Source organism: Siphateles boraxobius, unplaced genomic scaffold, assembly GCF_051911475.1.
Source record: "Siphateles boraxobius isolate OS27281-9 unplaced genomic scaffold, OSU_SipBor_1 130, whole genome shotgun sequence".
Taxonomy (NCBI): domain Eukaryota; kingdom Metazoa; phylum Chordata; class Actinopteri; order Cypriniformes; family Leuciscidae; genus Siphateles; species Siphateles boraxobius.
The window spans coordinates 6,329,213-6,343,936 of NW_027508734.1; the positions used below are offsets into that span (position 1 = coordinate 6,329,213).

The following is a 14,724-nucleotide window of genomic DNA, read 5'->3' on the forward strand; positions in this document are numbered from 1 at the left end:
ATCTTAGAAAACATTTTTATGGTTTAAATAATTATTATCTTTCCATCAACAAGCTCCCTTCAGTTCCTTCACAAACCCCCGTTTGGGAAACCCTGATGTAATATAACGTTTAATGCGCTTTAATTTGTAGATCTTTTGCTGTTTTTTTTTCTTTTTGTATTTTTACATCACTATAGTACACGATATTCAATATCTATATGTGATAAACTAGTTGAGGCTATAAGTTACATTAAAAGTAATCTAAAAGTGAGTATCTAAAATATGTAATGTAATGGATTATATTACTATTACAATTTTCAACATGTAATTTGTACCAGGTAATCTACCTAAAATTGAACGATCTCAAAAACGTCTCTTACCTGGAGGAGACTAGACGAAGGACAGACTTGTGTTCGTTCACACTCCAAAAGGCAAAAGGATGGAGATCAACGCTTCCGAGTAGATGTGCATCTCAATTTAAGTGTTTCCTCAAAGTCACTGGTCAGGTTATTGAAGCGTCACACCCGTGACTCTCCACCTGAAAATCCATTATCATGTAGCTTTAAGTTTCACCTGAGAATGAAGACAGATTGTTTATCTGTCCGCATGTGTTAAATATGAATGACTGAGTACACATCTTTGGTTTGCTGGTCATATCAATGTGAAGAAAGGGCATAAATTATCAGTATAATAACCAGCTGTTGATGCAAGAAAATGTTTGAATAGATAGATTTTTTTTCTATTCTATTCATTATATAACAACTAGATGTACCAGTTATCAACACCTAAACATCTCGTTTCCATTGTGGACGGAGGACTTATAGCTTTATCTAATAAACAAGTTCATGATATTTAACTGTGTTTAAGTCTTTAAAATAAAGAATATGAAGCAGTTAGTTACTTTTTTGTTTTGAGTAAATACCTTGACTGTTTTTGGGTGTGAATGAACACTGCCTGACTATTGTTCATCAAAACATGCCAGACATGATACAATGCTTTGTAATAGTAATTTCACTCAAGAAATTGAACTTTTAGGCCTGGTTTCACAGACAGGGCTTAGATTAAGTCAGGATTAGGCCTTAGCTTTTATAAAAGTGCCTTAGAACAAAACATTACTAAACATGCCTAGACAAAACAATGGCACTGATCACTAATCAGTGCAAATTGCTTTCAGTTGAAATAGCTCACACATGCATTTTATCCCGGGACTATAGGCTTCAGTTTCTGTAAAACAGCCTGTGCAAGTCTAACAAGGCATCTGTAGTGGTCTTATCTACATAGGGGGCAGTGCCATCTTAGAGGTCAGGTCCCAAACTTAAAGTATGCAAGTTATGGTTGATAATAAATCATCTGACTTACAATAAAGAGAACAGGACCATATAGCGGACTTCAATTAGTTAAGATCGCTGTTTTAATCGAGCATGTGGTGAATGGTTGCTAAATGCTAATTAGATTTAGTTTTTATGTAGTCTGAAGGAATATTTATTATTGTAGTGTATGTATTTGTGTTTATGTTATTTTGTATTTGGATGTGGTTGAGTATACAAGGCACTTTTTAGTCATCTGTAGCTTGCCTGGCCATCCTGGCCACAACGAGGACCACAATGGAAATAAGTTTGTAACTTTCTTGTGTTATCCTCGACAGTTCTGATAAATGTATAATGTCACTGTGAGGACATCCTTGTTATGCATTTATTTTAGCTTCTGTCTAATAAAAAAAAAAAGGGGTCCAACGGTTTGAGGGTCCAAATGTTAGTTTCAGTGCAGTTTCAAAAGCTCAACACGATCCCAGCCGAGGAATAAGGGTCTTATCTAGAGAAATGATAAGTCATTTAAAAACTATATATATATATATAGGCCTATATAATACTTTTTAACCCAAAATACTTGACTTGCACTAGCTCTGTGATGCGACACACATTACGTAATCATGTTAAAAGGTCACGCCTGATGTAGGCAGAAGTAAAAAAAAAACTCCATCTCATTTTCTCCTTCAACTTCAAAAGTGTCAGACATATAGTTTACCTATTATTTATTTATTTTGAAACACTCTAGGTTGGTAATTCTGCCTATGTCATGCGTGACCTTTTAACTTGATTACGTAATGCTTGGCGCATCACAGAGCATTGCAAGACGAGTATTTTTGATTAAAAAGATTTGTTTTTGTTTTTTTTGGAAAATTAGCGATGGTTTGGCTAGATAAGACTCTTATTCCTCATATTGAGCCTTTGAAACTGCATTGAAACTGCAATTTGGACCTTCAAACCGTTGGACCCCATTGAAGTCCACTACATGGAGAAAAATCCTGGAATGTTTTCCTCTAAAACCTTAATTTCTTTTTTCGACTGAAGAGAGAAAGACATGGATATCTTTGATGACATGTGTTGGGGGTAACACACGTGTCTTTTTAGGTTGTTTTAAGTTGAAAGCAGTTTCGTGCAAATGGCCCCTCAAATCTTAAAAGAAAACACACTATTCACAGATACATCAACAAAAATAAATAAAATAAAATACAATGAATAAAGAAAAAAAAGAAAAAAAGAAAAAAATTAACAATAATATCAAGGTGAACTCTAATGGAATTCACAGAATATTGAAGAAATAGAAACAACAGTATGTCACGGAAGACCATTTTTATAACCTTTTATACAAACATATTAAAATGGTTTATTACTATTATTACTCTTTGTTTAGATTATTATAGTTTTATGTACAATTCATAATAATTGTTTTGATCTTAATATATTAATTAAAAAATTAACCAAGCAATCATGAGACTATAAAATAATTGAGTGGAAAGTAGCTTTAGGTTCATAACATTTTTAGACAAGTTTAGTTTGATTATTCAATTAATCTTTCCTGGTGATACTATCATAAAAGTATTGAGAATGTGAACAATTATAATAATGATGAGCGTGTGCTTAGCGTAATTTCTTTTAATTGAACAGAGCAGGTCAGACTTGTTATATTACAAGCTAAGCTCCTCTTTCAACAACTAGTGCTCTTTCAGCCATCTCTTCCCCCAGCATGAGGAGCTCGTGGAGGCGATAACTCGGGCCGTAGATAAATGAAAGATTGATTGGCCAGCCGAGAGAAAGGGTGCTTGTCCCAAAAGCAAGTTAGACGAGCGCTTTTTGACTTCTAATCTCCATCACGGGCATTTCCTTTTTCCCTGATCTACATAGTGAGCTGTATATCTTGGAATAGACCATACTCTTCCCATCTCTTCAGTCCCCAGGTCCATGCATATTCGGATATAAGGTCGCTCGCGGGCCATCTGTCTCCCGGTTCGGCATCGTCCCCGAAGGCTCCCATGCTGACCACTAAACCTTTACAAACACATCTAATTTAGTGGGCAAATACGGCAGCCTGTCTTCACACTATGGCGGTGCTTCAAGCCTATCAGGCAGACCTGTTGGGGGATCTGGATAATAGTCAAGTCAAGTCAAGTCATCCTCATTTATATAGCGCTTTTAACAATGTAGATTGTTTCAAAGCAGCTTTACAGAGATAAACATATAATTTAAGGTAGCAGAGATTGGTTTGGTTTTATAGTGGTTCTTGAAAAATTTTTTCCAGCTAAAGTTAGTTTTGATTGATTCACTTCCGTCTAAATGATCATTTGTTATTAAATTAGGGGCCGCTAAGACGACACCGTTCTCTCTAAACAGACTTTAAACGCGAACCTGTGATAGACGCTGATGGCGTTCACATGCGCATTAAGAATTGATTCTATAGTTATGTGCGTTTGAATATATGTGCGCAGGTTTGCAATTCCTTACAAACCATGCCTAAACAAACTACTTGTCTTGTCTATAAATTTTGATGCAGAATTTTATTTTATCTTATCACTTCGGGTAGGTACGCGAACCGAAAAATTCCACAACGCTTTATCTGTAGAGTGGTATAGGGATCCTCCATAGGGAGAGGCTAGTTGGCACTTCAGCACTGCAATAGTGAGGGCGTGGGTGAATTCGAGAACTTCGTCGGGCCACAGATCTATCTCTCAGGGCTACGACGGCTCGTGCTACTGGGCGGTCTATGGCAGCCCTCGTAGCTACACTCTCAGAAAATAAAGTACATAATTGTACCTTTGTACCCTGGCAAAGGGTACATGTTTGTACCCTTGTGACAAAACTTTTATTTCCTTTATTTCAAGGCTACTCAAATATAGTGATAAGTTAAAATCTACCTTAAAATAATTAAGGTATCATTAAAACCTTAAAACAACAACTTAAAAAAAATGGCTTAGCAGAGGTTGTCTCTTTAACCTTTAAAATAAACGGTACATATATGTACCTTTTAATGCTTGGGAACATATATGTACCTTTTTGAGGGTCAAGGGTCACCTTGAGGTCCAATAATAAGCCCTATGGGGTACATTAGTGTAGATTGGGGGACAGAAAGGTCTCCTACTGTACCCCTATTTCTGACAGTGTACTGAGAGCAACCTCTGGTTAAATTTAGCAGAAATAAAAGAGAAAGATCAGGCTTTTCTGTTAGATGCTCCAATTTCTCCTACTGGTCTTTTTGGCGACTCAGTAAATGTAGTCGTTGAAAGATTTCAAGAAGCTAAAAAACATTCAGAAGCTTTCAAGAAATTTCTCTTGTGTTCAGTGCGAGCACTGGATACTTATGTCCACAGGGCTGACCCGTGGAGAAATAAGATCAGTTGTTTGTCACTCAGCAAGTGGATAGTTGAGGGTATTTCTGTTGTATAAAGTATGGTTTATGGCGGCCTCTAAAGCCTTATTATCAGGGGTTTCCCTTCAAGAGGTTTGTGATGCGGCAGGGAGGTCCTCGCCGATCACATTCGTGAGGTTTTATAGCCTGGACACTGCCCGTAGGATCTCAGGTAGAGGTCTTCACGGGTCCAAAAATTCATGCCCGAACCGGAAGAGACCCGTAATGTGCTACACAGAACCGACCCGGACCTGTCTATTATTTCAAAAGTTGGACCCGGACCCGTGCAGATCCGAGAAATGCCATAAATGTACTGCCCGGACTCGACCTGGACCCATCTATTATTTGAAAACTGGACCCGAACCCGGCGGGAAGACACAAACCCGGCTGGACCCGATTGTCACATATTATTTCCCACAAGTTGCGAAAAATAAAACTTTTTGTCTTGCCTAATTTTAGTAGCCGTCGTCTCACTTCCTTGTAACGTTACCCGACTGACTGTGATGCATTACAATCCACCGACAAGAAAGTTCTATCCATGTTATTTCTCTCGTTATTCCAAGCTTAATCCACTCATTATTTCAGCTTTAAAAGTCCATTTGATGTCACAGTGATGGATGAGAAATGCAACTTTGCACATGTACATTCTGACTCGAGTTAACTCGCATAATAACTTTAACTGTTTGCCCTTTTGAACTATAATAACGATTGCTCAGTGCTTGTTCAGTGCCATGGCCGCTGACGTTATTTATTTGCTATCATATCTGTGCTCTGCATTGAGTCTGAATCTGACCACCAAAACTTTAAGATTAAACAAGACGGTTCATTTATATTATTATAAAAATTGGGGAAAATGTAAAGTGCGGTTTGGCGGAAGCTCTGGTTGCCATAGAAACATGACACGCGTTTGAGACTGCACATGCGCGGTAGCTGGATGGATCAACCTAAAATATGTTTTTTAACGCAATTTGAGCGTCATAGAAAACATTTATGTGATAGTTCACCTCAGATTTTGTTGCTGAATTGAATATTATCAATGTATTACACATGTTAAACAGACCTGGGACCCGAAGTAATAGATTCGGACCCGACCCGGACCCGGCTGATCATTTAAAATATAGACCCGAACCCGTACGGGTCCCGGGTCGGGTCCCGGGTCGACGGGTCTCGGGTACACTGTGAAGACCTCTAATCTCAGGTGCTTTATACTTAGATTGCAGACAGTTTTCTTACAGGCAATTTTAAGTATGGCGTATTGGGAATTCTCGTTCCCAAAGCGCCATTGACGCAGCGCGAGTTCCCTCGAAAGGGAACGTCTCAGGGCACGTCTGTAGCCCTAGATCCCGGTTGTGCTTTTCTCCTTTCCTGATCATGACGTCATCCACCCGTGACGTTCATTCTTTCCATTGGACTAGTTGACATACGTGCTTCAGATGTAATCACACGGGGGCATTCCCAAAGCGTCATCGACGCAGCGTCTCATTCCCTTCTCAGGGAACTAGGATTACAGACGTAACCTGAGGCTTTTTCCACCCATACCAATCCCACATTAGCCTGGTCCTACCAGACTCTCGTACATTTCATTTCTATTGAAGTCTTAAACTATTGGATCTGCCCAGAGTCACTCTGGATCTGCCATAACCAATTGCTAACGTTTGGTCGTGACATACAACTAGCGCACAACCTCAACATCATCGTTTTCAGCCACTCCCTCTGTTCACTGATTGGACCGGTAAAAAATTGACCGGAGAAAACCCACGAATATACCGCAAACCCAGACGTAGTACTGAAGGAAAATGAAAATTGAGCGGAAGTACGTAGAAGGGCGGTTTTGATCTGTGTGACTCCGCCCACAGCCAGTTTACCCATTAGTATTTCACCACCACCGGCTTGCCTTTTGGAAGAAAACACAGCATATTGCAGCCATGGAAGCCAGCAAACAAACTAGCTCAGAGATTGCAGATTATACCCGACCTAAAAAGCCTCGACATCCATGTAAAAAGCTCTGTGTCCAGAGGCATATCAAGCCTCGTTGCCTTCAATTGTCAATTGCGCTTGTTCCTGTTGCATGTCCTCAAACTGGCAACCCTTCGTGAATCTGAGGAGAAGGCGGAGACACAACTTTCTCCTTGTTTTGAATTTGGACTGCAGTGCCCAGTTCAGCCACTAGCTGTCAATATTTCATACTGCACTTCTGAATTTTACTTCTAATGCAAAAAAGATGTCAGAGTCTTTGGTGGAATCTTTAATATCAAGATGAAAAAATGAAGGGCTTTGTTATTGTACTTAGACTCTCACTTTTGACTGATCATCTGAGACGAGCTCCTCATAAAAAATACACAAAACAAACTATAATATTTTGTCAATAAAATACAAGTATTAACTTTTTCATATAAAATAATGGCATTTTTAATACTAACCCACAATAATAATTTTTTAATACAAAAATAAACTAATTTTTGAGATTGACAATGAACACACCGGAAAACACAGCTATACAACATAATAATTAATCATTTCTGAACATTGACTCTCAGTCAAAGAACTATCTCAAATGTTAAATAACATGTAAGATTAAAATAATATCAGATGTGTCTCATTTTAAATAAACACAAAAAACAGAGATGAAAAATTAACTTCAGTACCATTACCAATGATTAAATAAGTGACATCCAGATTGTTTCAATAATAAATCCAATTTAAGTTTAAAAAATCATTCAATACTTGCAGTTTGTCATAAAAATAATAATAATAAAAATCAGATCATGACTTTATGACTCCAGTCTGATATTGATCGAGCTCTTTCTTTCTGCAAAAAACAGATTTCTCATAGTGTCTAATGTACAATTCGCAGAGTCACGGCGCACTGGTTTGTGTTGTGGGAGTTAGTTTCCAGAAAAACTTTCAGTTAGTTTGGTGTTGAGAAAAGATGCTTATCGCACTTGGTTTTGGAAGAGGGTCATAAGGGTGGAATGTAAGTGTGTGAGTGTGGGCATCAGGTCATGTGCGTGGATGTTTGTGAGTGTGTGTGCATGTGTGTGTGTGTGTGTGTGTGTGTGTGTGTGTGTGTGTGTGTGTGTGTGTGTGTGTGTGTGTGTGTGTGTGTGTGTGTGTGTGTGTGTGTGTGTGTGCGCATGTGTGGGTGCCTGTTTGTGTAAGTGTTTTCATGCTTGCATAACCATTGTAAATCCCACGTTGAATTCAAATAACGCTGAGAGGATTTCAAACAGAAATTTGGTGAAATATAATAGTGCCACTACCATACTACCATACACAGTGTATACTTTTTTCTTGATTTTCCCCTGGAAGTGAATGTGACGACATGCCCCATATGGGGCACATCGTAACAAGACCATATGACATCTAATAAAAAATATACAAAACAAACAATAATATTTTGTCAATAAAATACAACTTTTAACCTTTTCATATAAAATAATGGCCTTTTTAATACTAACCCAAAATAGTTTTTTTTAATACAAAAATAATTTTTTTTTGAGTTTGACAATGAACACACCGGAAAACACAGCTATACAACATAATAATTAATAATTTCTGAACATTGACTCTCATTCAAAGAACTATCTCAAATGTTAAATAACATGTAAGATTAAAATAATATCAGATGTGTCTCATTTTAAATAAACACAAAAAACAGAGATGAAAAATTAACTTCAGTACCATTACCAATGATTAAATAAGTGACATCTTCCAAAGATTTCTGAATTTTGGCGCAATTTTTTTTCTCTATATAGTGTTTATATGGCAACTAAAGTTTCGTCATGCTCGCATGAGTGTAAATTTCTAAACTATGTGTATTACAACCCTGCGCTTGTTTGCCCCGCTCACCCCTACGAGAACATATCTGAATGCTGTTTTTGTTTCTTGTTACAGTATTTGAACACCTGAAGATGTAGTTTAACCTCATTAACGTCATTGCACGAGTGATTTCATTTCACCTCAATGCCGTAACGTTCTCGTTCTGCTGTTCCACAATCGACACACAGTCCAACAAGGGTAGACATGGCACGGGGACATTGAAATTGTTCATCAACAAATAAAGCGAAGCACCAGAAAGCACCTGCAAACACACAACAACAACTCAAACACAAACAATTTTAAGCAGGTTGCAGTTAGCGTGAGATGCTGTAGGCCTATTTTAATTTGCATGGCCATTAGTATATTCATTATCACTATCATCCATATTCCCCCAGCATTCATAAAGTCCAGAGCTGCACTTGCCATCCCGGGTTGGGACTGTGGCACTCTCAGGTGATTCTGATCTCTCCATAGTAAAGGCAATACCTGTGCCATTTGAATGTTGATATGCAATACTATTACAAACATTTATTGTATTTGATTGTTTAACAAACTCAAACTTAACAATATTGCTTTTACTGCTCTGGAAATTCCAGAGAAAAATCGGTCTTTCAAGCAGCTGTGACACTGAAAAGAGTATAAACAACAACACGAATTCTTACAACAGCCTGGATGAAAACCCGCTGATATTTTATGTACACAAACCACAGTCCATCGAATTCGTCAGATAAATCAATTATTAAAGGTAGCTATAAAAAACAAAACTGCATGTATTTTGCAGAAGAACATTGTTTAGGTTGTGCTTCGGTTCTGTGTGACTGCGGATGAATATGATTATACTGCTCATAAAACATTCACTATAGGTTTAAGAGATATAACCAGTGTAGATGGAAATGATCTCAAGCTGACTAGATGGAGACGGTACTGTATCTTTACTCATTAATACACACGGTACTTCCTTGAAAATTCATTCCAGCACAGCGCTACAACAACAACCATAATGAAATGAGCCTTCACAATACATAATGCTTTATAATTAACTCTGTTGGAGAGATACATATGCAAATTTATGTGTTCAATAACATACTTTACTCATCTGATGAGTAATAAAAACACCATCATCTCCACCTATTATAAACACTTATAATAGGCTTACCAGGGTAAGACAAAAACACGTTTTGGAAGAAGGATTGATGACGTATTGACTAATTATTTAAATCTTATGATTTGCTTTCATTTTCTTCTAGGTTGTAACCTATTAACTCCAGCTGTTGACTGTGAGACAAGTGTAGTATACTTAGTATGCCTAAATATGCTCTGGTTCTCATGAATTTGACTAAAAGTTGAAACAAAACTGTATATGCTCAAACATAACTTACTGAACGCTATAATGTTTTCATTCATCAGTTTTAATATATCAATATATTTTAGGTGCTCAAAATACAAAAGCACAGACAAAAATATGAGTATTAAATGCAATTTGATAATCAAATGTGTCTAATTCAATGATTATTGGTCTAACCCAGCAGCAGGTTAAAAATGATAATGATAATGTATAAATAATAACAGTATTTCCTTTGCAAAATACACTTTTGAAAACAGTAATGTGATAGGCCTATTAATATAAATGATAAATAAAAAGAAGACTGTTGGACCGAAGTATTAAATAAACAATAAAAATGCACACTCACATAGAGGAGAATTGTGTAACATGCGACATTTTTGGTTCCATGAAATCAAATAATTCCAAGAAATCTTCGTAGTCATAAAAACAGATATCATATTATCAGATTCTGTGATGCTGAGGGGTGAAAATGCAGCAAATTTAGACCTCAAGAGATTTGCTTCACAGATACAGAAGTAAAAATGTACTGTTTGGTCCAAGTTGAACCTGATAGGGGCGAGTGCCTTGTTAAAACATGCATAATTCTTCAAATAAAGACCAGTGGAGATACAGAACACAATATCATTGTTATCATAACAAACACACAGTGATAACAGTTTCAACAGTTTACATACTTTTATTGTGTTGTTTTAAGATTCACTCAAAAATATCACACTTATTGCATTGTTCGTGAATATACTGAAGTAATTTCATCATTGAGACTTTAAATGTACATGGTGGGTATAGATATGAGACAAATCATCCCGAGAAACTTTATAAAGCTGAGATCACAAAGGAGTTTGAGAATTTGAGATGCACATGTTTATAAACTGTTTCTTTGAGGCTTCATTAAAATCTGTGTAAGAAAGAAAACAGATTTTTGTATGATGATTAATGGTAATATTTTCCATAACTGCAATTGTTATACTATATTATGTTTAACTTACATTTCTGGCGGTTCCTGCAAATACACTCGATCATTTTGTGGTACTCCTTAGTGGTTTTAGGACTGTGTGTCTTTGTACACTGCAGACTTTTATGATGGCGAACTAAGGAGAGAGATTTGAATATTACATAAAAAAAAATTAAATACTTTCGTGGTCCATATTAATACTTTTATCACACAATGCTTTGGCAAAAAGATTTATTTCTTACTTCTGCAGCCACAAACAGCAGATTGTTTCAAGAATCCCCTCCGTGAACAGACTGGAGACATGAGGTGACATTAGTCTCACATCGAAAGGATAAACAACCATGATTTCAAAAACCACAACACTGTAAAAAATGATTGTGATTTTAACGGTAAAAGGCTGTAAAAATGCTAGGGTGAAAAACTGTTAATAGGCTAACAGAAAGGTGAATAATCTACAGGTGAATAACTGTGTTGGTCTAAACGTACATTTAATGTAATTTTACTGTAGAATACTGTTAAATATACAGTTGGAAGTGAAAAAGAACAAGTCATTGTAGAATTTACACCACTGTGATTGGTGGTTGTCAGTGTATTACAATGGTACAAAACAGATATTAGTACTTTAATAGTTTGGTAAATTAACATTATATCAGATAATAAAAAAAATTTTTTACTGTAAATTTAAGTGGCTACAGTATTTTTACGGTAAATTTACTGGCAACCTCAGTTTTTTTTCAGTGTACATTACATAATATTAGAGCTGTGACTTGTTCACTTGAAGGTAATGTTAAAAAAAATCCCTTGGGATTAATATTCATCAATGTATACTGTTCAAGAAATTACCTGAGTTGTTGCACAGAATCGTGGTCAGAATCAGCAAGGCAAACACCAGACAGATTGGTTTGGACATCTTCACGCTTGCGCTTGCAGGACTATCTCGTCTTACCCCCTCGTGTAATGATTATCTCCCCTTCCCACTTCACCCCCTTTATACTCTCAACTATTCATGGGGTTTAAGTTTAACGGCATAAATAAGTCTCGACATGTCCATCGTGCATACCACAATTTTACCTGAATGAGAAAGGAGATACTGTTTGTTTACTTGTAATCTGACAATACTCAAGAGAAAACATGTTAAATCTGATAAAGTTGATCCTGTCTGGTGGGATTGAATATCCAATATATCAACAATAGAGTTTAGAGGTTGCTTCTAGTGTGAATCAGAAGTATAATGCAGTGCACTAGATGTACATTTTATATGGCATAGACTGTGACATTAAGCTAGGATTCAAAATATGTGTTTTGGCCACACATAAGGGACGAATTGCATTTTCGATGCATACATAACGTTACATCTTATCAGCCATGAAACATTGCACTAACCAATATGTTGTTCATATTTTACAGTTTCTCCCTTGTATGCAGCAAACAGAGCAGACAATGTCTTGATGTAACACCACTAACCCACTCAAAATCATTGAGATTTTGTTGCTCAAATGAGTAGCCAAGTAAAACTTGGACGAAGATTAATAGGTGTATAGCACCTATTTTATTTTTGTAAAGTTTCCAAACTTGCCCTCAACTGTGTTTCTTACTAAACAAACCACATGTTATAGTAGTTATTTCATAAAATAGTGATGAGTAAATATTTACTTACAATAACCTGAAGACACACACTGAATGGGTTTCCACTTGTCTACTGTACTTCTTACGCAGATTACGTCTTTATGGGGTTAGCAAGAAGCTCATGTTGTTGTTTTACAAAGCTGTTTTGGAAAGTATTGTTAGGTATAATATTACACTATGGTTTGGGAACATAACTGTACAGCTTAAATCTAAATTGGTGCACCTGGTGTTGAAAGCCTTGAAAATTGTAGGGTAAGTGAAACATCTTTAACCTTCAAGATTTATACGAGAAAAAATGCATTCCTAATCATTCTTGATGGGGCAGTGGATAAGACACATGCCTTTGGTGTGAGAGACCCGGGTTCAAATCCACTGTGAGACACCAATGTGTCCCTGAGCAAGACACTTAACCCCTAGTTGCTCCAGCGGCGTGTGACGTCTGAAATATAGCAATTGTAAGTCGCTTTGTATAAAAGCGTCAGGTAAATGTATGAAATCATCAGGCACAAAAGATTTTGGGTCTTCAATCTCACTTTTTGTATCCGTCAGCATGAACCATACCCTCGGGTAGAAGATACAGATTCACAACTTCTATGCTACTACTAGGCTACTAAAATAATACAATGTTGAAAAAAAAAGAAAAGAAAAAAGATTTGCAACAAAGCTACAGTAGAACCGTTGCACAACGCGTCTATGAACAACACACTGGTTTTGGTTTCAGAATGATCCAGGGTTTTTTTTCCCCACGTTTTTTTCAGTTGAATAAATGATTCAGTGACTCATGAACGGATCCTGAATTAATCTTAGTTTTTCTTTTAACGCATAAATTGCATCAGCACCTATTGATTGTAAGATTGAATGTAGCCCCTTTCACAAATACAGTTTTTTACTGGTAATTTACCAGTAACAGATCATGTGTGAACAAGACCTTTTCAAAACTACGGGTAAACTGGTTCCGGCAATTTACCAGTAAGTGAAGTTGTAACATTACGGGTGTGTGAACCGCTCTGTGAACGCGGAAAGAAGATTACCGGTATGATCACGTACAGCATCAGAACGTGCTGACGTAAGAAGTCTGCTTTGGGCCAATCATAAAGTTCTTGGTGACTTGATTACGCCGCGCTCTGTTTACAGTAAGCTTTTTAATTGTTTGTCTATTGAAACATGCGCAAGATGATCATCTTTGCAGGTTTCGTACAAGGTGCTTAATACATGAATTTAACCTTTTGAAATATAAGTCCTGGAAAACCCTTAAAAATAGCCATATATTTATTTGTTGTATTAGTTTATTTTTGTTCATCTGTCTACCTTTTTTAGAATTTGAAAGAAATTATAGATATTGTTTGATAAGTGAGATCTCTCATTTTAGTCCTTGAAAACCAAAAAAGTAGTGCTTGAAAAGTAGTGCTGGAATATTATTTTACAGTTCTGTAGTTGGTTATTATGCGTGTCTCGTGTTTTTAAGAGCAAAAGCACATTCTGTTTGATCATCCTCTTATGCCTTTCCCTCAGGTGTCAACATTTTTTTGTTGTTAAATTGAACAGAAAAGTGATTCTCCCCAATGCCGGCGAATGAAGACAATGGTGCAACGTATAAAGATCACTTCCGATGACTGACATCACATAATTTACAGGTATTAGCAGCTGATGTGTGAATGCTCACTTAACGGTAAAAAGCCAGAACTCCATTGCTTTTGTGAACAGCATAATTGTGTATTTACCGGTAGTCATTCTGGCAATTTTACGGTAATTTACAGGGATTGCTGTGTGAAAGGGGGGCACTGTTATAGCCTCTAATAGCCTATATTGACTGCTCTGTTGCATAGTTATGTGCATTCTGTCATTATATTATATTATTGCATTCTGCAATATTATATTAGTGTGCATGGATCTGCACTTCAAATTTTCACCGTAAATAGTAAACCATCCGGGTACCTTTTGGATACTCATTCTACAACATGCTACGATTTGGGACACACTAATTCTAATTTGAATACATTTTAGGATGGATAGTACGCTAATTGGGATGCAGCATCAGTTTCGTTCATGTTTCATTGTTAAATTAATCAATTTCTTGTTGTCCCTTGTTGTCAACTACTGGTGTAAGATACAGCTAGCAGAAAGACTCACTAACTGTCACTCTATGCATAAGTATTGTTTAGTCTGGAACAAACATAGAAAAGAGTGTAGTAATAAAAACAGTGAAAAGTTCTGCTCATGTTAGACTGTTCAACACTATTGGAATCAAATTCAAAGACTATTGTATAAATAATAGGAGCGTAACAATATATTGCAATACAAAAATGCAACAATATGCCGT

At 36.6% G+C, this 14,724-nt stretch overlaps 1 protein-coding gene across 1 annotated transcript; it reads right to left on the reverse strand.

Annotated features, from left to right (window-relative positions):
• Nucleotides 1-10,482: 10,482 nt before the first annotated feature.
• Nucleotides 10,483-14,359, reverse strand: LOC143736544 (uncharacterized). Its single transcript, XM_077227236.1, has 5 exons — nt 12,436-14,359; nt 11,622-11,849; nt 11,021-11,071; nt 10,813-10,914; nt 10,483-10,721 (listed from the first exon to the last, which is right to left on the reverse strand). Exons 2-5 carry the CDS (start codon nt 11,686-11,688, stop codon nt 10,654-10,656), a joined length of 288 nt encoding a protein of 95 aa, XP_077083351.1. The 5' UTR covers nt 11,689-11,849; nt 12,436-14,359; the 3' UTR covers nt 10,483-10,653.
• Nucleotides 14,360-14,724: the final 365 nt, after the last annotated feature.

Bases quoted from the DNA above. Each gene is read 5' to 3' on its own strand.
- LOC143736544 (XM_077227236.1), bottom strand. From the start codon at position 11,688: ATGTCCAAACCAATCTGTCTGGTGTTTGCCTTGCTGATTCTGACCACG. The intron at 11,072-11,621 runs GTAATTTCTTGA...TCATGTCTCCAG, and splicing joins GATTCTGTGCAACAACTCAG to TCTGTTCACGGAGGGGATTC. The intron at 10,722-10,812 runs GTAAGTTAAACA...TTTCTTACACAG, and splicing joins TTGCAGGAACCGCCAGAAAT to ATTTTAATGAAGCCTCAAAG.